Raw genomic sequence first — 23,281 nt, 5'->3', positions numbered from 1 at the left:
TCATATGTCCAAACTGTGGACGAGACTGCCACGCCAGGATTGGACTTCAGAGCCATATGAGAAGCTGCCGTACCCAGAGTGCTACCATCATCTGAAAAGATGGAAGGATGCCTACTACTACTATAAGCATGATTATACGAAATTTTGAGACCATGAGTTAGGCTAGGTATGATATTTTTACGTGCTGTGCTGGCGCTGCCTAGCACATAGCAGTCTGAAGTTTTGAGGTTCATTCACAACTTCACAAGCTGTGCTTTGTGAATGTACGGTACCGTACTTTTACCTAACTTCCTCAAGTTATCAAACGGATGAAAAGAACTCAATTCGTAGAACACACCAATGTTGAAATTGGGAAGGATTCGCAATAAGTTTCTTCAATCTTTAGTTACAATAGGCTACAACCCAACGGTCACAAAACCCGTCGACACGCCAACAAATGTCGGCGACAAATTAAATAATATTAGTTTTTGAAAAAATCTGCCGGACTTGGGTCGTTTTATTTTTATCCAGTTATCCGACAAAAATACCTGTATCTATAGGTCGGTCACCACTGGTCGCATCAACACAGCGCTCTATTGAGATGAATTTTAAGTACCGGTAGGCCTATACGTAAAACAGTATGAAAACATTTTTTCCATGTAGGCCTATATATTATGATTATAATATAGATCAAGCCTATTTTTTTAATTTAACTTTTATTTACCCTTTTTAATTCCAAATAATAATTATAAAGTAATTATAATTTATAAGGCACAAAGCGCAGCATTCTATCAAAATGATTAGCTCCGCAGACGCAGACAGAACAAAACTTCCACGACGAAACAATCTCAGGTGACTGCCTTTGAACTTAATAAAACGGCAATAACACATTTATTTTTTTTCGTGATTTGTTCATAAAAGACTTGTATGCAAGTTTTAACTTAGATTGTTAAAAAGGGAGCACATTTAAACTTTGCCATGGGCGCCATTTTGCATAGATACGCCACTGCCTGGAGCTGGCACTGGTAACACTACACCGCAAAATGTCGTAAAACAACTAGGCAAGCACACTTTAACGCATTCTTGTTTCTTGATATGACTAAGCAGAACCTTTCATGACGATTTTTGCCATTTTCATTTAAGTAGGTAAATTTTATGAGATTGCCGCAAAATGTGTCGACTTTATTGGAGCGTATCAACAACATTTGCAACAAATCGGTTACAAAACTGCAACAACGACCCAAGTTTTCACAACGATAGCCTACTCGTTGCTACTTTTCCTGAAAGCAGCTGTTTACCCTCAGATGATAGACAGCCTTTGTAATAATTGAAATACAGTTTCCACTTTGATAAAACTTTCATACTGCTGTATAATACAGTCAAGATACATCACAAGTATGGTTCATTAGAGAAATTCAAATTGTATGGGTCAAAAAGCGTTAGAAAATCGGGTGAACTGAAGACCGCAATCCAGAAGCAATTCAACCATTTTTTCATTGATTCAACGTCTACAGACGTTGAATCAATGTTTAAAAAGGGTTGATTTGGTGTCTGAGAGTGTAGCATGAAAACAGCATTCAACTTAACAGGCATACGCTGTTGGTAGGCATCACTGATAATTATTTGTGTACATAGTTCATTTTCACTTCAGAACCGGAATCGACAGCACAGCATTGCAGCATATCATCATAGATGACTTGATACTATTCTATCCGTCTCTTTGTTCAGGAATGTCCAAGAGCACGTTCAATTGAACCATGTCACTGGGCTTCGAGAACTTTCGATAATAAATCGTTCAGCCTGTTTACCATCGGTCGGGCATCTTCCACAAGACCGGCTGTTACCATAGCATTGTCGTAAAGCTAAAAAAAGAAGTAAATGGTAAAATACATGCTTCTTTTTGAAAACAATTGTGGTTTTACAATTTTGGTAAAGAGGTCACTTTCTTCAACCACAAACATATACAACCACACGGCATTTAACATAATCCATTAAAATTAAGCATAAACTACAAGCTACAAACGTTTTCGGCCATACACACGTTAGCCCTTATCAAGTAACAAAAAAAAAAAAATAACTGCTTATCATATCTATAATGAAAATGAATAACTGATCTAAACACTGAATTGAAAAACGAAATGCAAAATGAAACGGCAGAGCATAGGAGAAAGGCACATCACATGGCGTTTAAATTACACGAGGCAAAGACGCATCATATGACGCACCAAGAAAAGACGTTGAGTAAATGAGAAGCACCTGAGGCAAACAACTGTGTATTGAGGCGAGGATTGTATGATTTTATTAGCAATGGATTGTATGATTTTAATTTTAATGGATTATGTTAAATGCCGTGTGGTTGCTTGGTTGTATATGTCTGTAATTGTGTTTTTATATCGTTTCAACAATGCCGGACGATGTTGAAACGATAGCTTTCTGAGTGGGCCAGGTCAGTCGTTTTACGTTTTGAAGTCATCCTGAGTAGTCTATAATTATTGTAAGTGCATAATGCATTACTCGGCAGTCGAGTGTAGCTAGAAATGACAGCGATGGACACCGTGTTTCGCCCATGAGGCTGGGCTCGTTCTTGCGTACGTCGTACTTTAGTGATGACTTCGTACTGACCTGATTCAACACCAACTTAGCAAGATCGTTGTTGCTATCCTTCAGCGTGTCCAGTTTCATGACAATTGGATGGCTGTCAGAAAACAACATGAAACTAAAAGCAATGCATTGAAGTACAGTAGAATTCGACTAATTCGTCACGCCAAGAGGATTAGAAAAAAAGTGACAAATTAGGCGAACTGACGAATTATGCAAACAGGTCAAAGCTATAACGAATTCTGCCAGGATCCACAAAAATGTGACGAATAAGACGATGACCAATCTTCTACTGTATATTACAAATGTAACCTGCAGTTGCCAAATCGAAACATAAACAAAACTTTTTGTTTACGCAAAACGGACTACAATAACATGGGAAGCAAGCTTATAATGACATTATTTTCTGTTCCTGAGAAAAAGACTGCGGACGTCTTTAATACCTTGAATTCAATTGCAACGTTGGCTTGAACAGCGCCGTCTTCTCGTTCTCCGACAAGCCTTTAGAATCCGTCAAATACTGGCTTTTGAGGAAGTGCCGAACCGAACCCATCTCCCAGACAGTGACCATGGCAGGATGCTTGTCTAGTTTATCTGTGATCTAAAATAAGCGATATCCCAGGTAAACAAGGTAGCAAAACCTGTTCTTATCGCAATGATTGAAGGTCTGAAAACGTTGAATCAAAGTGAAAAGAACAGATTTTGCTAGCTGGGACAACAGTTCCTCTTTCTAGTTAAGTTTTTCCATGGCTAACTAATACGTAGCTTCAATCTTCAAATAGACAATTTTATACATTGTTATAAGCTCGCTATTCGCAAGAAATGTTTAATTGCTTTATAAGTTGAAAGGTAAGTTTACTAAGCTGATTTTGTTTCGTATCTCTTTCATTAAGAAACCTTATTTAGCCTGCTTGTTTAAAAGTGCTGGTACAAAACATAAACGGATGAACGGTACTTACTTTAATGTCTGTGACCTTCGTATCTAGCACAGACTTTGCCCAATCCGTGAGAGCTTTACCTTGACTGTTCGACAATTGGAAGTCGCTTTTTGTCTCGCCAATTATTTTGCTGTCTTCTGCAGAATCTGGCTTCGGCTTCATCAAGTCTAAAACAGCCTCATTTTCAAGCGAAGTCAACTGCTTTCTGAAAATCAATAAACACAGCCGTGATTTTCATGAAATTATAATCATTAATAATTTTGGTGAGGCAACCTTAAATTGGGTGTAGCCAGCAAATCAGACTTTTTTACATTGATTCAACGTCTGCAGACGTGAATCAACGTATAAAACAGACTTAGACAACCACAAAATTCTAGTTGTCTAATTCGATGAATTAGAGCAAAATATTGGTAACTCTAATCTAATTTGGTAAAAATTAGTTTATTCTAATTCTGGTTTTAATCTAATCTCTTGTTTTGCTAAAAATTCTAATTTGTCTAACACCAACAGTGCTTTTTAACAAATGAAAGAAAATTGCGCTCTCATCAACCTCATGGAATGAAATTGCAATAAAACGATCAAGATCAAAGTGTCATTCCATCGCTTAAGAAGCGAAGTCATTGAAAACTTGATTAACTCATCAATTCACCCACGTCCCACATTCATTATCAAGTTCCTTCCTTGTATTGAGGGTTGGATACAATGCGCCATTGTTCTCGACCATGAGCTGTTCGTACTGCACTTTCATAACTTAATTTTGTCCATTTAGTGATGTTTGTTGTCAAAATCATTCTTGGTTTGCCTTTATTTCTTTTACTGTTTATCTTCCTTCTGTTAATGATCTTTGTAACGAGTTTTGCCTTATTGTCTGCCCGAAATACTTCAATTTTCTTCTTTTGACTATTTTTAAGAGAATTTTGCTTGAATTTGGACAAAATACTTCATCGTTATTGATCTTTTGTTTCCATGAAATTTTTAACATTCGCCTGTATGTCCAGAGCTCGAAGGCATCGATCCGTTTTCCATTTTGTGACACTGTCCATTGTCCAAGTTTCAGAATTGTATAAAGGGTTGACCTGATGTAGTATTTTAATATCCTTTCACGAATTGATAAATTTAAAATTGATTGATTAAAACATTTTTCATTTTTCCAAATGTAGTTCTTGCGATTTCTATTCGTCTTAGAATTTCATGGTCGCACCTTCCATCGTCAGTTATTAAATGTCCAAGATAGGAAACAGATTTTACTTTTTGTATCTTTTCATGGTCAATTGTGATTGGGAGTACTGGAGTGTGTCGTGATTTTGAGATTATCATTGATTTGGTCTTTTTAGTGTTAATTTTCATGTTAAATCCTCTACCAAATGAGCTAACATTATCCAATATTTCTTGAAGATATTCTTGTGATTTAGCCAACAAAACAGTATCATCAGCATAACGTAAATTTGTTATGTTATCATTTTGTATGAGTTAGAGCAAAATGTAGGTACTGTAATTCTAATCTAATTTTGTAAAAACTTGTTAGACAAATTATAGTTCCAATCTAATCTTCGGTTTTGCTAAAACTTCTAGTTTGTCCAACAGTGTTTTTCTGTAAATGAAAAGAAACTGCGCTCTTTTTAATCTCATGCAAGGAAAAAACAATAAAATGATCAAGATCAAAGTATCATATTGTCATTCCATCGCATAAGCAGTGAAGCTACTAAAAACTCAATTATAATAACTCATCAATTCACTTATATGACAATGTCTACTATTATGACGAAAGTCGTTTTGGTCCTGTGATGGTGGAATGACATTTTGATCCAGAGTTGCCACATTGGTATTTTTATCCAAATAGAAAAAGTTATGCGACAATTGCGTCAAACTAATTCTACTCTAATTAGTGAAAACTTGGGTGGTTCTAATTCTAGTCTAATTTGTAAAAACTTGAATAGCTCTAATTCTAATTAATTTCAAAAAGCTAAAAAAATTCTAGCTGTTCAAGTCTGGTATAAAAATACTGATTTACTGGCTAGGTAGTAGGTATTGAACAGTTTGCTTTCTGAGGGTAGCAGACCTGTTCATAAACTTTCAGGATGTTGGCAAAGAGAAGCACAGACTACAAAGTTTCAAGCCATCAGCTTGCATTTGTAAGAATGCAGGTTGCCTGGCAATTTCGTTGAATGCATAAGCCTTGACAATGCACAAATTAGACGCAGCTAAAGACAATTTTTGTTGAAGCAAAATGTATCAAATTCATGAGGGTGGAAAAAATATGTACAGTACTCGCTGGCATTCTAAATCAGATATTCAGTAAACTTAATGAAGGCAAATGGCTCATTGCCTCAATGTGCTCTCCTGGCCCATATCGAAACGGGCTTTGCCTGAGGATGGGTTTCTTTTATGTCCGGTTTTCTTTCTCCGTCCTATATTATTATGATGACTGCTCATCTACATCAATATTGGAACAGGCAAATTCAATCCACAACATTTTTCATTAGGCTGGTATTTATTACTACATATGTGCTTCTCTTTGTTTTTGTTTTATTTTTGCTGTTTGTATTTTGGGTTTTGTGGCCGTGCTAACTACAGACATATACCCGCAACGTACATCATGTACATCACGTACTACGATTCAGGCATGTTTTAAATCTTTCAGGGTTTTGCCACCTTTTCCCGGCGTTCACTGACATGCTGGCAGCACGGGAGCTGGTATATCAGCTAATGTAGATAGTAGTATCTTTTTCGTTCCGGTCGCATTAATAAAGAAAAATAAATGATACGGCATTCGTCATGACCTTACTATGGCCTCGGTCACTTGGTGTGTGTTGAAAAAACAAGATGTATGCGATCACTTACGATTGAAAGGTTCTCAACTGGAGCATCATGACTTCGTCGTAGGCATCGAAGCAAAACAAAACTTCCATTCCTTTGCTTTTCGCTGCTTCGTAGTATGGTGAAGTCAAAGCCAGCTCACGACTATAATGACAAACAATACCCGATTGTTCACATGTATTGCTCTTCCTGACACAGTTATCTGTTGTTCTCAGAAAGTAAGATGTAGAACGTTGCACAGAAAAAACGATGTCGAAAAAAATAAAAAGGCAATTTCTCTGAACTGATTCTCTCAGGCTTTGGTAATAAACAACTGGCATTTCAATCTAGTTTTTATTGTTTAACATGATTTGAAAGGCATCAAAGCAGATTCTACCGATTGTAATCTGCTGGCTGGAAAAAAATTAAACTAAAATACGGCAGGCCTGGTGAGGTTGCATTTTTAACCTCTTAACAAATCATCGTTGAAGCAAAAAAAAAACAACATAAGCAGCACTTGCTAAAATGATAAACTTGAGTGAGCTACTGAGCTTGTATTATTTGGATTGACAATAGTAGTTCACATACTTTGGAGAGCAAAGATAGAAGATATTTCGTTGGTCACTTTCCATTCTCTTAACATACTCTTGTAGGCTGGTCACTTCACCGTCAGCCAGTGATGAAGATTCGTATCGCAACAATTGAGCCACTTCTTCCTGGAGAGTAACGACAGAGTTAAAAAAACATCAAAATTTTTGTCAATAAAATTAAAAGTTACTAAGTTACTTACCTGATCAAAGCACTAAGTTTTTCCAAGGTATACACTGAATAGCATCGAAAAAATGATGGGTTTTACTATTAAAAACAGGTTGGTGGCAGTGTCAAAGAGCTTAAACAGTCACAGTATGAGCAATTAACGTCTCATGTTAGCGCGAAAAAAATTTGATCTGCTTTGAACCTTTTTATCTTGTGTTTCTTCCGACAACACGCCTTCGGTGATGAACATTTTGTAACTTTGGTGGAACAGCAGGTATTTATCCAAATCTTTTTTACTTTGGTCCAGGAAGAACCGTATCATTCGACTTGTGAGAGTTTCACGCAGCTTTCTGTGCAACAATTTTTGATTTTATGTCAATAGTAATTTCTATCACACGGTCTCATTTTTGATTTCCCGTGCAATCAAAAACTGGCTTGACACAGTGGGATCAATCGCTTTGTTATGTCAAAACCAAAGGAGAGTTAACCAGACAGTTAAATCAATTCAAAAATGACTGATTTTACTGTAGACATTGAATCAACATATAAATTTGCTATCTGGTACACTGCAGGATTTGTTGAGATTCGAAACGAAGAACCAAACACTTAGAAATTAGAATAGACGGTTCAACCATGGTAAATTCTAGAAGGCTTTGGTCCCAACGCAATAAAAACACATCGACTGCGTAGCCGAGCGGTGAAAGCCTTTGTACGACGCTCCATAGGATACTGGTTCGACACCACTGAAGCGCACGTGGCTGTGTTGTTAGTAAAATATTAAGTAACGCGCTTGAAAGTGGACACAAATATCGGCTTCCTTGCCTTCCCGTCCACTTCATATGTAAATCTTCAACAACCGGGCGTGTACTTGAACACAGCAAAAAAACAACCAAACTAATCTTACCTGATCAAAGCACTGTTTTGTAACAGCTCTCTGCTAAGGTTCAATGGGATGTCTTCGCTGTCTACAACGCCGCTTAGAAACCGGAGCCACTTGGGCAGAAGGTGCTCAGTTTTGTGCTGGATCAAAATCTTCCTGCTGTAGAGAGACACACCGGATGTGCCGCTCATGTTCTGCGTCATCTCGAGAAGACTAGGGCGATGTTCCGACACATAGAAGATGCTGAAACGAAAGCGGTAACATGAAAATTTTGCAAAATAAGTTAAACTATAAATAAATGGCATTAAAACTTGAACAACAATGCACTCATTGCAGCTTCAGTACCACAGAACTTTGAAACATCGCCCGCAAAACAAATTAAAGCTTACAAAAAAGATACTGAAAAATCTTGAAACGCTATGAAAGCAGAAAGTGTCTCAACCGAAGTAGTAAAAAGTGTCATTTTGGAAAAGTATCATGCCTGTTATTTACCAAACGCATACCAGCCTACCTTCTGATGTTAAGCGGCGCGTCAGTTTTGTAGAATAATTTATACGAAAAATTTTCCTGTTCGTTCCCAGATAAATAACGGAAGAAATTTAAGTGCTGCTCATCTGAAATGTCCTTCGCCTCCAAAGTCCACAAAGGCTAGAAATAATGCAAAAAATCGTAAGATTAGTTTTTGTACTTGTGCTTATCGGTGGGAACCAGCAAGCTCCCGGTCCCAGAGCAAAAAACATGATACAAAAGTTTTAACGAAATTATAAAAATGATAAAAATTTTCATGTTTTGGGTGAAAAATTGAATTTAAAAAATTAATTTCACTTCAGATAATTTAAAGCTCAATAAAATCGGATTACCATGTGATATGTATCATATTTGCTATATTTAAGGTCACAAGACACAAAACAACAATTTTTAGATTTCACAATCACTAGGTGTGATCTATAAGGCTAAAAATCACAAAATACAAAAAACTGAAGATGATCTTTAATGTATGTGCATGATGCTGTAGTCATGCCAAACATTTATGGGAAGTTTTAAGTCGAATTTCAAAATTGCTATGCATCTTCTTGCGTTTGAGGCCGCCGCAGGTCACGTTGTTATATCCAGGCACAGCAGCCAATGGATTGTGTGTTCATCGAGCGTTGTTAGGTCCACATGTCTAATTGTCTATCCTTGGGTCGATATACAGGACATTGGTAGAGAATGTGGTATGCAGTCTGAAAATCTAAGCCACATGCACCTTTTGTGTTAGGCGTTCTAAGATGTTGCATTTGACTTTGGTAAGGTCTTGCACGTTCAACTGCAACAGTGTTACTACGACCCTTACGACAGGTGGAGCTGCCTGCACTGAGAAGTGCACTTGTTCAGGATCAAGAGGATAAGTTCCTCTCGTTGGGCACCAGGGCCGAAGGTTTATCCTTTTACCACCCCGGGTGCCCTGTGAGTTGCGGTCTCTGGTTGTTGCCATCCGCTTCACAAACGTGCATTACTATGCATAAGAGATTCTGTACCTGTACCACATTCAGCAATTTTCCATTCAGTCTCACAGGAAACCCGATAAAGGAACTGTGTTTTTTCAAGATTTTCTTCACGGTGTCTTCTTCAGCAAATTTTCTGCAATCAGTTTTCAAAGAAATCACGATCTTTGTCCCAGGGGAAACACCATCCGCTTCTGTGATTTCAAACGCATTTCCTCTGCACAATGTAAAAGATTAAAGTTTGTTGAACGGCACAGACAAACGCAATGTACAGTCAGCTATAATTAAATGCAGATATATAATTAAAAGCAGAAAGAGGACTTTATTGTTGCAATAAATGTTTTTTTTTCATATCTATTTTCCAAGTTTATGCACAGTGGTTCAAAATTTAGATTAAGTGGATGTGAAGACACCTTGTTCACCACACGTTCTTTTTGATTACCGGTATGGTCTAATGTTGAACAAACTGATTGTTTTTTTTTATCAGTGTGGTGCAGACAATTTCATACTCATAGCTTTAGCACACGACAGCAAAGGCAACAGTAAACGTTCAGTGAAGTAAAACACATGTTCAAATTTCAAATGTAAAATACGATATATGATGTCTTGGAACTTACAACCCAGACAGCAACATAATCCTCATTTTTACATTGATTTAATGTCTACAGACGTTAAATCAATGTAAAAAAAACATGGATTTTGCTGTATGGGAAAATGTCATACATATTTATTTATCAAATTCACACAGTTACCCTTCCGATGTCCAACTGTATCCTTTACTACCGGGTTCATGAGATCTGGTGAAAACCGTCACTTTGTTACCAACCATAAATGTAGAGTAGAAACCCACGCCAAATTGGCCAATGATGGAAGAGTTGTTGTCTCCTTTAAAACGTAAATTTATATTTTGTTGACAAATATCTACAGCAGTAGTAGCCTATATCAACCCATTAAAAGTATAGGTTAGCTTAAATAAATTCCATGACCATAGTACAGTAGGGTCTGCTACTATTCGATGAGTCCGATTCGATGAGTTCCTAACCTCTAACCCTAACCCCTAACCCTAAAACGGCAATGATAGTTAGGCTACGGTACCCGAAAATTTTAAAAAAAAAATGAAAAAATCACTGAATAGGGATCGGACTCACCGAAACGGGCCATTCCGAGTACAGTAAACCTTCTTCTTCAATTGCCTTGCCTGAACCAGACATCGACGGCCTCAAATAAATAATTCACCAAATATTCCTATTATATGTTGCATGGATAATTGTTTCAGATGAGTTTGTCTTTGTCTGCCAGAATGCAGATACGAATGATTGTACTGTGTGATATAACCCGACATAACTAAATAAATTTTCAATTTGATTCATTTCCAAGTAGGTTGGAAAATTGAATACTGTTACGCAATGAACGTAATTCAGCTAATACCTTTTTCTTCGATTTCTTTCAAAAAAGCTTTTGATCCAGATCGAGCAATGGTTCCTAAATTTTTAGTTAACTCCTCTTTGGTCATTCCGACTCCAGTGTCTTGGATGGTGAAGGTATTATTGTATTTATCTGTTTGAATGTGTATTTCGAGTGGAAGATCATCTGCAGCGGCACTGCCTTCCACAGTTAAACGATTGTATCGCAACTTCTCCAGTGCATCACTAGCATTGGATGTTACTTCGCGAATAAATACCTTGAAACAGAAAATCATTAATTGTTTTGAGAATTTGCTACTGCACTATTCTGCTAGCTGTTTTACACGTTTTAGTGTACTTGTGTCTGAACGTGATAGCATAAATATTTGCTGACTGCTGGACTGCAAAAACTTTAGGACCTTTAACACCAGTGTAGTGATCCAGAAGTTACTGCAGTACAGAAATAACCAGAGTAGCCAAGAATAAGGTTGTCAGGGAGAAATCTCTGGTAGCCTGTAGCGCCCGAGCACTCTCTCTGACGTCATGCGCGCTGGATTCGACTTGATTTGTACAAACACCACGGGCCGCATACATGCTTAGTTGTCGAAAAAATAAACAAGCTTAGAGGCCTGTTGGTGGGTAAAAGATGTCATCAAAGCACACCTTGTCCATATTACTGGTATTGCATTGGTTTGAAAACACTATATAAACAATGCTCAAACCTCATTTTCAGAGTACAATGATTTTGCAACGATGTTGAGTAATTCTGCTGTTTCCGCTTGAAATTCATGTTTGTCGGCGGCACCAACAATTGTTTCCTTGTCATCAATTATGTTGTGTTCATCCGATTTAGGAACTTCTTGTGCATCCGTGGAAAATTGCTTCCATGTGTGTATTCGAAACAAGTTTGTTTTTTGTTGTAAAAATGAGGTGTGAGAAGTCTTTGAATCTGAAAATAAAAACCTGATAAAAGTTGTGCCTGATTAATGATTGTATATATCTGTAAAAATGAGGTGTGAGAAGTCTTTGAATCTGAAAATAAAAACCTGATAAAAGTTGTGCCTGATTAATGATTGTATATATCAGACACGTCTCTTCCAGAAAAAAAATTAATCAAAAATATATGAGATATAGGCCTACAAACCAAACTTTCATCATACAGCAGTAGAAGCTACATGAATGAACAGATCAAGTGCCAATTCACTATCACATACAATCCATACATCTTTGAACTATCATTCATTTACTAATGGCTTGATCAGTTCAGTACCTTTCCTACTGCTTTTCATAAGCCTGTGTTTAAACCAAGATTCAGTTATGAGAGTTATGAGATTTAGAGTTAAAATACAAAAAAAAAAACGTATTGTGTTTTTTTCTAGTGTAAAGCAAAAAGGATACCGGTAAGACAGGTAAAGGAACTTACAGGTTTTAAGGTGCAAAACTCTATAGAAGAGACAAAAAATACATTTCTCAAAGTTGTGATAATCAGATGCTCAATATTGCTCACATTAGAACAGATGCAACCTATTCCGTCCCCTGAACACTTTGTCCTCCGATTTCGTCCCCTGAAAAGATTGAGAAAAAAATAGAACAAAGCCAATGACACTGATCGGAGTTTCCACAAACATTTTAAACTTTTCCCTTTAAATTAATAATTGAGTTTTTATGGGCCACCACAAAATAAGAGTGACTAACCCAAACCCTAATGGGTAAAAACAAATGAAATCAACACAGCACCGAAACCTGAATCTCTCAGATTTTAATGAAAATTACATGATTTGAAGCCCTGTAACAAACAATCATTTTCCCAAAATTTTGTTTTCCTACGTCGAGTACTTTTCAAGATAGAGTGGTTTGAAATTTTAGTCATTTTCACCACTTGATGGCGCCATTTTTCACATTTTAACCCATATCTCGGCCAATTTTCATTGTAGACACATGGTTGATAGCTCATTTGAAAGGTAATTTTAAGCTCTACCAATCTATTTAAAAATAATGAAACTTTATTTAATAATGAAAGAGGAATGTTGTGTTCTTGGTTGTAAACTTCCGACGAGCATAGCAAAAATATATATTTTCAAAATTGAAAGTTTTTTTTATTTTTTTTTAAATTTGATTTTTCTTCTACAGCCATGCAAAATATTGTGTTGTGTTTTGACCATTCTGTGTGTTTTTCAATCAATTCATTTTCCTTGCTCTAACAATTCACCATAGTTTGCTCTGCATGACATTGTAGCCTATTAAGATGCATTGTATAGCCTATCTTGTCTGTACTGTAGCTATCTTGAAAGGACACTAGGCAAGGTGCATGCATGGTATGTGGATTTCAGGTTGTCATATACAATGCAGTGTGCCTTCTAGATTCTAGAATCTTGATCTACTGAAACAATGTTTGCTTTCTACTACAAAACTATCAGTCAGATGTAAAAATATATTACCTATTGGCTATTGCATAGTTTGCGCTGGTTAAGCCAGCATAAAATCGATAGCCATGATGTTTGGCAACACATTAAATACGGTTGTGTTCTTTCCATCGTGCAAACAATGCTTCAAAAGTTAATTTGAATCATTTCTTTACAATAGTTAGCTACAAACACCTACATGCCCGCCTAGCTTGCAACCCTGCTCAGTGCTCAACCAAAATGTTTTCTTGGACTAGCCTATGCGATAAATGTAGTCATATCAATGACCTGAAACGTATGATCACGGAAATATTTGAAGAAAACCTGCTCGTTGATTCAATCACATACAAAGTATGGGTGTCTGTTGAAATAAATAAATAAAAACAACTGAACTGTTGACCGCACACATTTGGAAACCTTAATAGACCCCTAGACAAATTTGTAGAGAGCCTGTTGGAAAAACTATGGATCCTTCAAAGACATGATTTTATAGCTAAGCAACAATCTGCAAGTTTGAATCGAATGAAACAACAAATCGATGGCTCTGTTATAATTTTGGGTGTTTTTGCTGAAAGTTACTCTTTTTTTGTGCAAGATCCTGCTCAAAGTTATCATTGGACATGGACAAATATGCAGGCTACCGTTCACCCATTGTAATTTACCACAATTTTCCTACTACTGAAGATCCATCTATGGTACTTCTCTGAAACACATTTGTTTGGCCCTAATTTCTGATACTCTTCAACACAATGCTGTAACTGTTCACACCTTTCAACGTCATCTATTCAAATATTTGCAATCTTTTAAGTTTCTTGTAAAAAAGGCAATCTATTTTACCACCACATGGAAAAAGCCGCTGTGATGGAGTAGGAGGTACCATAAAACGCTTGGCTGCCAAAGCCAGCCTACAAAGAGTGTCTAATGACCACATTCAAACACCAACGCAACTTTTTGTTTGGGCCAAAAAGAGCTTAACAATAAGTGAAATGTTTGTATGTTGAAGATGAAGAAATTAAACGACATGCATCGGACCTTGAAGAAAAGTTTTCCTATGCAAACCCAATTCCAGGTATACAAAAATTACATTTCTTTGAACCACTGACGAAATCTACTGAGAAGCTGATAGTCAAAGAATATTCATTGTCATCCAATTTTTCCACCGTAACAATCAACAACAAACACAGTTCAAAAATTTTACAATGGGAAGAAATTACCTCATATATATGTTACATGTGTATTGTGTGTATGAGAAGAATTGGTGGCTAGCATATGTTTAGAAGAAGTTCATGAGTAATGACGAGCTTGAACTAAAATTTCTGCATCCACATTCCACATGGTCCTGTATCATCATATTCATTGCCAAGAAAAGATGGTGTTCTGATAGTGCCACGCAATTCTCTATTTTCATCAGTGGATCCTCAAACTACTGCAAGCTCTGGAAGGACATATTCCCTCACCAACAACGAGTTCTTGCATGCCGAACAGATGCTAGCTTTAAAAATTCAATTGCAACTTGAACAGTGAACTAACGTGTAATGCAGTGTTCCCACCAAAGTCAGTTATTTATGTAAAATATGTATTTTAAGCAATATTCTAGGATTACATCTAAAAGTTTTAAAGGTTTTGTGCAACTTAGAACTTTCATTTGAAATCAATCAGCAAATCAATTCTGTTGATTAGGAGGTGTGTCTACGTCATTTGGTGGGCATAGCCCTATACAGTACCGGTACTTTCTACTTTGCATGCAAATTAACAGTACGATCACGATAACAAAGATTCAGTGTTCGTACTTTTGGCATACTGGTACTCGATTTTCGTGGTTTAAAATGAAACTTAATGCATTGCTATGAAATAGCTGCTGCTTGGAATTTGTGCCAGAACTTTTGTTTTCGCGATAATGTTATAATTTTGCATGCAAAGTATAGAGCCATGCCCACCCAATGACGTAAGCACACCTCCTAATCGCCAAAATTGATTTGATGATTGCTTCCAATCAAATAAAGTTGCATAAGTTTTATTGGCATGTTTGTAAAGTGTGGATTTTTTGGTATTTTATAAACTACAGTTAGCTTTGAGTGGATCCCCTGTAACAGAAATTAATATTATTAAAACCTTGGAGGGTACACTGATGTAATGTATGTATATTGCATATTTTTGACTTGTTCAAATAAAGTGACCAGCTTTTACTGTTTGGATATTTTATTAGTAGTCTAGTAGCGAGTTATGTCCACTAAAATTATTTATATTTGCTTATAGTTAACCTCTGAAGGTAACGGTCGACAATGTCATTGCTTAATCATGAATTTTTATCATTATATCTTGGCTATTGGATTTCATCTTTAGAACCTACAAAAAGCTATGTTGTATAATATTATTTAAAGATTTCCTGACACACGCAATACAAACTGCTACAATAGCCAACTTCATTCCTCAAGCTGAATTTGTATTTTTCAAAATGTTGCAGCATTGCGAAAATATAGAAATAATTTAAATCATCTGCCTCTGTATAACTCCCAGTCTCTTCTTGCTTAATTATATTAAAGACACACTGTATGAAGAGTTGAAGACCTCCTCTTCATCGAAGCTGTACTTATTTATAATTAAAATATCTCAGCATTTAGCTTGTTACTAATTCCCATGTAAGTTATCCTGCAGATACGTATAAAAAATTTAGTAAGGATAAACAAAACAAAAAAAAAATTGACTAAGGAATATAAAATTATTAAAAAACACACAGAATGGTCAAAACACAACACAATATTTTGCATGGCTGTAGAAGAAGAATCAAATTTTAAAAAAAATAAAAAAAATTTTGATTTTGAAAATATATATTTTTGCTGTGCTCGTCGGAAGTTTACAACCAAGAACACAACATTCCTCTTTCATTATTAAATAAAGTTTCATTATTTTTAGATAGATTGATAGAGCTTAAAATTACCTTTCAAATGAGCTATCAACCATGTCTCTACAATGAAAATTGGCCGAGATATGGGTTAAAATGTGAAAAATGGCGCCATCAAGTGGTGAAAATGACTAAAATTTCAAATCACTCTATCTCAAAAAGTACTCGATGTAGAAAGACAAAATTTTAGGAAAATGATTTTTTCATACATTTTTACTAATGATGTGATTTTTATCACAATCGGTGTCGTCGAGGTTTTAAAATGCAAAATTTTGTGTTGATTTCATTTGTTTTCACCCTAATCTTAATTTGCAATAACTTCAAATCGAAAGTGAGGTTCGGTTTATCAACCATTATTTCAGGATAATTAGTGTGGCCAACTGTTTCGGCAACTCTGATCAGCCACTTTGGCGCTTCGGTATTTTTTCTCTCGATTTTTTTCAAAGAAAAAATTTTGAAATATTTGCGGCAACTCCGATTAGCGACTTCAGCTCTGTTGTATTTTTGTTTTAATCTTTTCAGGGGAAAGTATAGTTGCACCCCATTAGAGCTATGATAAGCTATAAATCTAAAAGCCTTAGCTGCTGTAGACAAAAACATAGGTAACTAATTAGCCTACAGGTATCAGTTGCACAAGGCCATTTTCTATGCATCAACTTACCGTCACAAACATATTGAGAGGCTGCAAAACATCTTTTTGAATGATGACGTTTTGAAACATAAGCTTGACAATTATTTCTCAGAAGCAAACGTGAAGAGACTCTGCTTGAGTATGAAGCCATCATACCGTACTACGCAACCTACAGCAAGTACAATATTCACTAGTTGTCTGTAAACAAATGTTTAACTTAGCCTACTATAACTTACCATGTTTACTAATTTTTGTCTTAGTTAATCTTAAATGAAGTTATTTCTCTCTCCATTGGTAAGGAATAGCTTGGGTTTGAAAAGGTTATTACCGTAACTTATAAATTGCTCAAATGCAATGCCATAACTCATTTTAACAAGGAAAATTCGACTCTTTTACATTCATTAAATGTCATCGTTCAAAAAATAAAAATAGCATAAAAATACTGCTCTGCTTTTCACATCACAAATGACAGGTTGTGGCAAACTGAACTTTGGTTACCAACACAACTTCTGCTAAGTCCAAAACCAAACTCCAAAATCAATGACCAAATGGTTCGTCATGGTCCCTCGCATTCACGTGGGTTACAGAGCTGCCAACCTGTGATTGATTGGTTTTGTTTTTGAATCTTTATCCTCGGAGTGACAAAGCCTTGGTAGATTATTCCTGGTAATTTCGCCTGGCTCGGGTTCCAAATAGCGACTGTCAGAACAGCGACTGTCAATAGAGCGACCACACGACAGCGATTAATTAAAAACAGCGACTGTCAATAGAGCGACTACACGACAGCGATTCATCAAGAACTCGATTAATTAAAAACAGCGACCTCGAAATTTGGCCTCCAAGTCAAAACCTGCTGACTGGCATGATATAAATCCAAAAATTATGAAGTCGCTATTATGAAGTCGCTATTATAAAGTCGCCATTATGACAGTCGCTGTTTTGACAGTCGCTATCCGGCCTGGATGCCATTTCGCCTAGCCTACTTGTAGAGGCTTTTGACGCAATTGACAGAGTAACGTTTCAGATTGTTAAAGTGTTGTTGCAGAGGAATTGTTCCACTTTCATCCATTAGGTGCGACTAAGTAGAGAGCAGTCCTTATAGAATGCGTTGCTCAAGCTCCTGTCGTCCTGCCTGCGCCGTCTCAAGATTCCTAAAGTATGGAGAAGATCTCTGGTCGTCGCGATCCCTAAGCCAAACAAACCACTAGACGATGCAAAGAGCTATCGCCCCATCTCCTTGCTCTGCATCCCTTTCAAGATCCTTGAGAAACTGATCTACGCCCGTGTCGAACCAATATAATCGACCCAGTGCTTCCCAAAGAACAAGCTGGTTTCCGACACGGGAGGTCAACTGTAGACCAAGTCACAGTACTAACTCAGGATATTGAGGAAAGTTTCTCGGCAAAAAAGAAAGCGGGGGCTGTTTTTATCGACCTAACAGCAGCCTATGATACTGTTTGGTAGCCACTTTAACAAGTCGAAATTCTGCCACTGAAATTGACTACAATGCAACTGCCAACCAATCAGAACATGTTATAAGAGGCTACCGTCCAATTGTGACCCTTCTAGCACTCATCCAGAGAGTTAATGCTTGTTTTGAACTTTATTTGGTAATTACAGAAGAAAAAGAGCAATAGCAGTGGTGAGAATCGAACACGCGTCAATGAAATGACTACTTTCTAGCCCCAACCCTAACCCCTAAGCCAACCAGCTGACAAAAAATCCATCACTAAGTTTGCTTTCTATGATCTTCCTTTCGCCATTTTTTACGTCACTTAAACCGTAACTTATGATTGTGTAGCGCTAGAGAGCTCTGTCGTCTCTGACGTCACACGTACACGTCACTAGAATTGTCCAGAAGGCTCTGCCTTGAGCGCATAACTGCACGTCTCGGGAATTCAATTCAGTAATCGGGAATTCAACTTCTGTAATCAACTTCACTATGCCGAATTCCTACCTTGGTTCATCGTTATGTAGATTTGCAGTCGTGTTGCGTTGTGTGATCGTATGTAAAACCCGCAATCCCACACTAGTACCTTCTTAAAGAAGTTTAGCTCATGATTTTAAATCAGTCGTTTGTTAAGTTTTTGCAATATGTAAAGTCAGTCGTTTGTTAAGTTTTTGCAATATGTAAAATCAGTCTTTTGCTATGTGAAAATTAGTCTTTTGTAGAGTTTTGCAATATGTAAAATCAGTTGGTTGAGTTTTTGTTCAATATGAAAAGTCGGTTCTTTCAATATGGAAATCAGTTGAATGCAATATCAAAAGTCAGAACTTAAAACCAGTATCAAGAAATCAGTCTTGGTAATTCTAAAGCAATATATCGGTTTCGTTGTTGCTACTGTTTTCTATTTTTGGCACTGCCCGGATGACGTTTGGATCAGTTTATTGTTAATGTAGCAGCGACAACATTTCGTATCCAGTTGTTGGTGGTGGAGCTTTAATAATTCCGGTGTTTTCCTTTACTTTCTGTGTTGCTGGATCGAAGATTAAAAACTATAAACAATTACGTTGTGAGCAAGCATTGATCTTCTGAGTTGAGTTAGTAAACAATACAGCAGCGTAATCGACCTCGTGTCCTATCATTCCTTGCCGACTTTGCCCAGGAATGTTGCCGTCCCACTGATGGCTGTGTATGGGTGGATATGCTGAAAGCAGCGTCCGCTACAATTGGTTGGCGGTTTCATTCTAGTCAATTTCAGTGGCAGAATTTCGACTTGTTAAAGTGGCTACCATACTGTTTGGCACCGTAGCCTAGTCTACAAGCTACTCCGCCTACTCCCTGACAGGCACATGGTCAAAATGATCATGGAACTCATCCACAACAGGAGCTTTACCCTTACCACCGGAATCGGAAAACCATGTTGACTGCGGCGACTCAAAAACGGTGTCCCACAGGGATCAGTCTTGGATCCCCTCCTTTTCAACGTCTATACGCACGACCTACCATCAACAACATCTGACAAATATGCATAGCCTATGCTGATGACTATTGGCCATCTTGTACTCTGCGAAAGACTGGCAATCATTACAAACGACGTTGAGCCAAGACATGACGACCATATCTGGATACCTTCATCAATGGAAACTGAAGCTCAGCGACAGTAAAACTGTGACGGCAGCCTTACATCTCAACAACAGGGAGGAAAAACGTGACCTGAAAGCAGAGATGGGCAGTAGCGCGCTACTTTTGTAGCGGCGCTACTAGCAGCGCTACTTTTTTGGTAAAAGTAGCGGTAACGGCGCTACTTTTTAGCTGGAGTAGCGGCTACAGTAGCAGCGCTATTTTTTTTCAAAATAGCGGTAGCGGGAGAGGCACTACTTTTTTTCAGTCGCACTCCCGCTACCCGCTACTTTTTAATTTCAATTGAAAAAAATGCTTGTTTTTTTTTTGCAATACTGGCGTGGTCAAGCCAGAGATATAAATACAGAGATAGGCAAAGTGGCCAATTCGTAAATCGATGTTGAAAAATGATGACGTCACCGTCACGGTGCGTGGATATGGATCAACAGCGATAAGGGAAAGGCTACGAGGCATTCAGTACAGTATTTTCGATTTCGGAGTTCACTTAGTTTACGTTTTGAAAACGAAGGTTATAAAAGCATACGATATATTTTAGGCTATAGGAAAATGGAGGTTTTATATGTTCCAATACGTCTTTGCTCACACGTTTTGTACAAACAAATGGCATGTTGTTTGACAAAAGAAAAGGCATTCGATAATTCCAGTCATGCCATTAACTGATAATTTCAATCCTTTAAAGGTTTGGTCAGATATGAATTTCTTTTTTCTAATTTTCCTGGAAACTTGAGTGTCTGCATTTATCTGTTCATGCCAATTATTAAGATACGGCAAAAATACACCTTGCAATCGTTCAAGTCTGGCATCAGTAGTTGAATAATATGTTTTCTTCGGTTTCCGATTTGAATACTAAATTAGATCTTAGGCTACTTTCATTTCATCAAACGTTATATAAAGGTATTTCTCAAAATCTTTGCATGAATCACTTTGATTTTTTAATGCATCCAGAATATGATTGCTGAATGTCCCGGTTTGGTTTTGATGCACATGACGATAATCAAATAAAGTACGTTTTGATGGCAAGCGCAAAACTCCACGAAGTTGATCCGAGTTGATCATATGCAGAGGAACTTTTTAACTGCAGGCTGAGAGCAAATCGGATAATCTCAGGATGATATTTTGTTTTACAATTCTTTTGATTAACTTTAAGTTGACTTTCAAAAAATATTTATTGAAAATCATTCAACATTGTAATACATTGTATGCTTTGTAATATATATACAATGCAATTAGTGCCAATGACCGGCTTTGTTGTAATACCGGGACACATTTTTGCTGGAAGTGCTTCTAATTCTGTGATTTGGGCACCAAGCTTGTTACAGAACATTGTGTCCTGACTGTCCTCAGACACTTTAAAATGAAAGTTAGACACACTAAATTTGTATTGTAATGTTGAGATATTTACAATAAGAACAAGGTCGTTCTTTTGAATTGAAATATAATCTGCATGTTCTTGAAATTGCCACCCAATTCGTTTTATCCTGTTAAAAGATTTCTTGACATCTCCAATGTTTTCATGTATTGATGGTGTAATTCGGTCTCGGACCAGTGTTAGACGCATAGTGGATACAGCAGCTTATCACCGGTTCTCTGTGGCAAGTTTAAGCATGGGACGGCACCAAACTTCAAAGATTTAGCCTACTGCTACTTTTGGAATTTATTATTATGTCCTCTGCATTAAAGTGTTTCTCACAAATTCTAGCATTTCCTTTGTGAAGAACTTGTTTAATATTATCTCTTGGATCACGTTCATCTCTATACTTAAGTATGACATTCTTCAAAACTTCATTATGCCACACTGTATTTCCCTTTCGCATAAACATTGACAGCTTAAATATCGAAAAACCTTTTACTTCTATCCGTGTGACACTGAGGGATTGGGCGATTCGAAGCTGGCATTTATAATCTAATAAATAACTGCAAATAAATAGCATAATGATAACATTCCTGAAATTATAAAACAAATATGAATGATTATAACAACAGAATTCATAACTGTAAAATACACCACAATTCATAACCTAATCTTGCAAATGGTGATAAGAACTACCATGCCCATGACTAAGTATTTAGCTAGTTAGTTTAAAAACTGAAACTCTTGCTAAACCTGCATGTTGCTTCCTACATATAGCCTACTCGCAAAATAATCAATAAATCCAAAAGGGCTACTGTAATCTGCTAGGGTTATTGCCGACTGGTCAATAATACATACGGTAACTTAGCTTGATAGCAATTAAGTTATCTACCATATTTAATTTTCCAATAGACGAATATTAATGCAAGCTCTACAAAACTGAATTGGAACCATCAAATTCCATGGAACTTCCTCACTAAACTTGTAATCCTCTGGGTAAACTGCTTGAAATTATCACGTTTTGCAGTTTGCGGGCATCGAGAGCTGCCGCTTGATCCCTATCCAGTCAACCGTGACCGCTTTTCAACATCGCCGCCTGTTTAAAGCGCACGCGGATTCTATTGCCTATCTCTTGTATTTATATCTCTGGTCAAGCAGCTATATAATCGGCTTGGTTGCAAAGTTTCGGTCTTTTCTAGCTGACGTCAACTTCTTCTGCGAATATCTCTGTGTGATGAAGCCTATCTGCCAGGCTTTAGACATTATTCAGGGCGAGTCCAAGGCATATTACGGAGTCTTGCTGCCAACCATCACAATTTGCGTGAAGAAGTTGACCGAGATCAGTGATCTTGTGACCTGTGAGGAGTTGAAAGTGAAAGTCCTTGAAGGGGTGAAGAAACGATTCAACAAGTGCTTCAACGACATGAAATGCGTTATGGCATCATGTCTTCATCCCTCCTTCAGGACGTCGTGGCTACAATTTCTGCACTACGTTTCCACGGATGATGCTGACGCACTGCGAGAAGACAGATGTAATTCGACTGTTGCGGGAGACATCAAGCCAGGTCGATACCAAGAAGAGTGACACCAACACCAGTCATGACTCTGAGGATGCATTTTTTGGAGTGTTTGCGCCATCCCGTGAAACGTCGGTGCAGAAGGAAGCAGCAATTGTGGACGCCTTTTTTCGGACAAGAACAAGTCCTTGAGCTTTTCGAATACCGAGTTAAAACATATCTGTTCATTAAATACAACACCCCCATTCCTTCCAGTGCTGCGGTGGAGAGACTTTTCTCTGTTGGAAAAGATGTGCTTAAGCGAAAGCGGGCAGGACTTAGTGACTCTCATTTTGAAATGCTCGTGTTTTTGAAAGATGCGTAACAATAAATTTCCCTTAGAATGTGTTTTCTATAACGACGTTAAAATAACAGCGTAAACGAATGATAACATTCGTTTTCAAGGTCATTTTTGCGTCACTAGGGACTTGAGTGTTTCCTAGTGTCATTTTAGTCAAAAGTAGCTGAAGAAGTAGCGGTAGCGCGCGCTACTTTGGCCCGAGTAGCGGTAGCGCGCTAC

At 37.3% G+C, this 23,281-nt stretch overlaps 1 protein-coding gene across 1 annotated transcript; it reads right to left on the bottom strand.

The window, feature by feature from the left end:
- Positions 1 to 897: 897 nt before the first annotated feature.
- On the bottom strand, positions 898 to 16,960 carry LOC145783127 (heat shock protein 75 kDa, mitochondrial-like). The gene is made up of 14 exons (XM_082594909.1): positions 16,800 to 16,960; positions 11,557 to 11,783; positions 10,860 to 11,112; positions 10,184 to 10,316; positions 9,465 to 9,648; positions 8,459 to 8,595; positions 7,972 to 8,190; positions 7,270 to 7,417; positions 6,900 to 7,027; positions 6,357 to 6,476; positions 3,537 to 3,720; positions 3,021 to 3,178; positions 2,602 to 2,674; positions 898 to 1,841 (listed from the first exon to the last, which is right to left on the bottom strand). Exons 1-14 carry the CDS (start codon positions 16,921 to 16,923, stop codon positions 1,740 to 1,742), a joined length of 2,190 nt encoding a protein of 729 aa, XP_082451035.1. The 5' UTR covers positions 16,924 to 16,960; the 3' UTR covers positions 898 to 1,739.
- Positions 16,961 to 23,281: the final 6,321 nt, after the last annotated feature.

This window comes from Aplidium turbinatum, chromosome 14, assembly GCF_918807975.1.
Source record: "Aplidium turbinatum chromosome 14, kaAplTurb1.1, whole genome shotgun sequence".
Taxonomy (NCBI): domain Eukaryota; kingdom Metazoa; phylum Chordata; class Ascidiacea; order Aplousobranchia; family Polyclinidae; genus Aplidium; species Aplidium turbinatum.
Note: the sequence above shows the minus strand (reverse complement) of the source record. Positions and strands in the feature narration are given on the sequence as shown.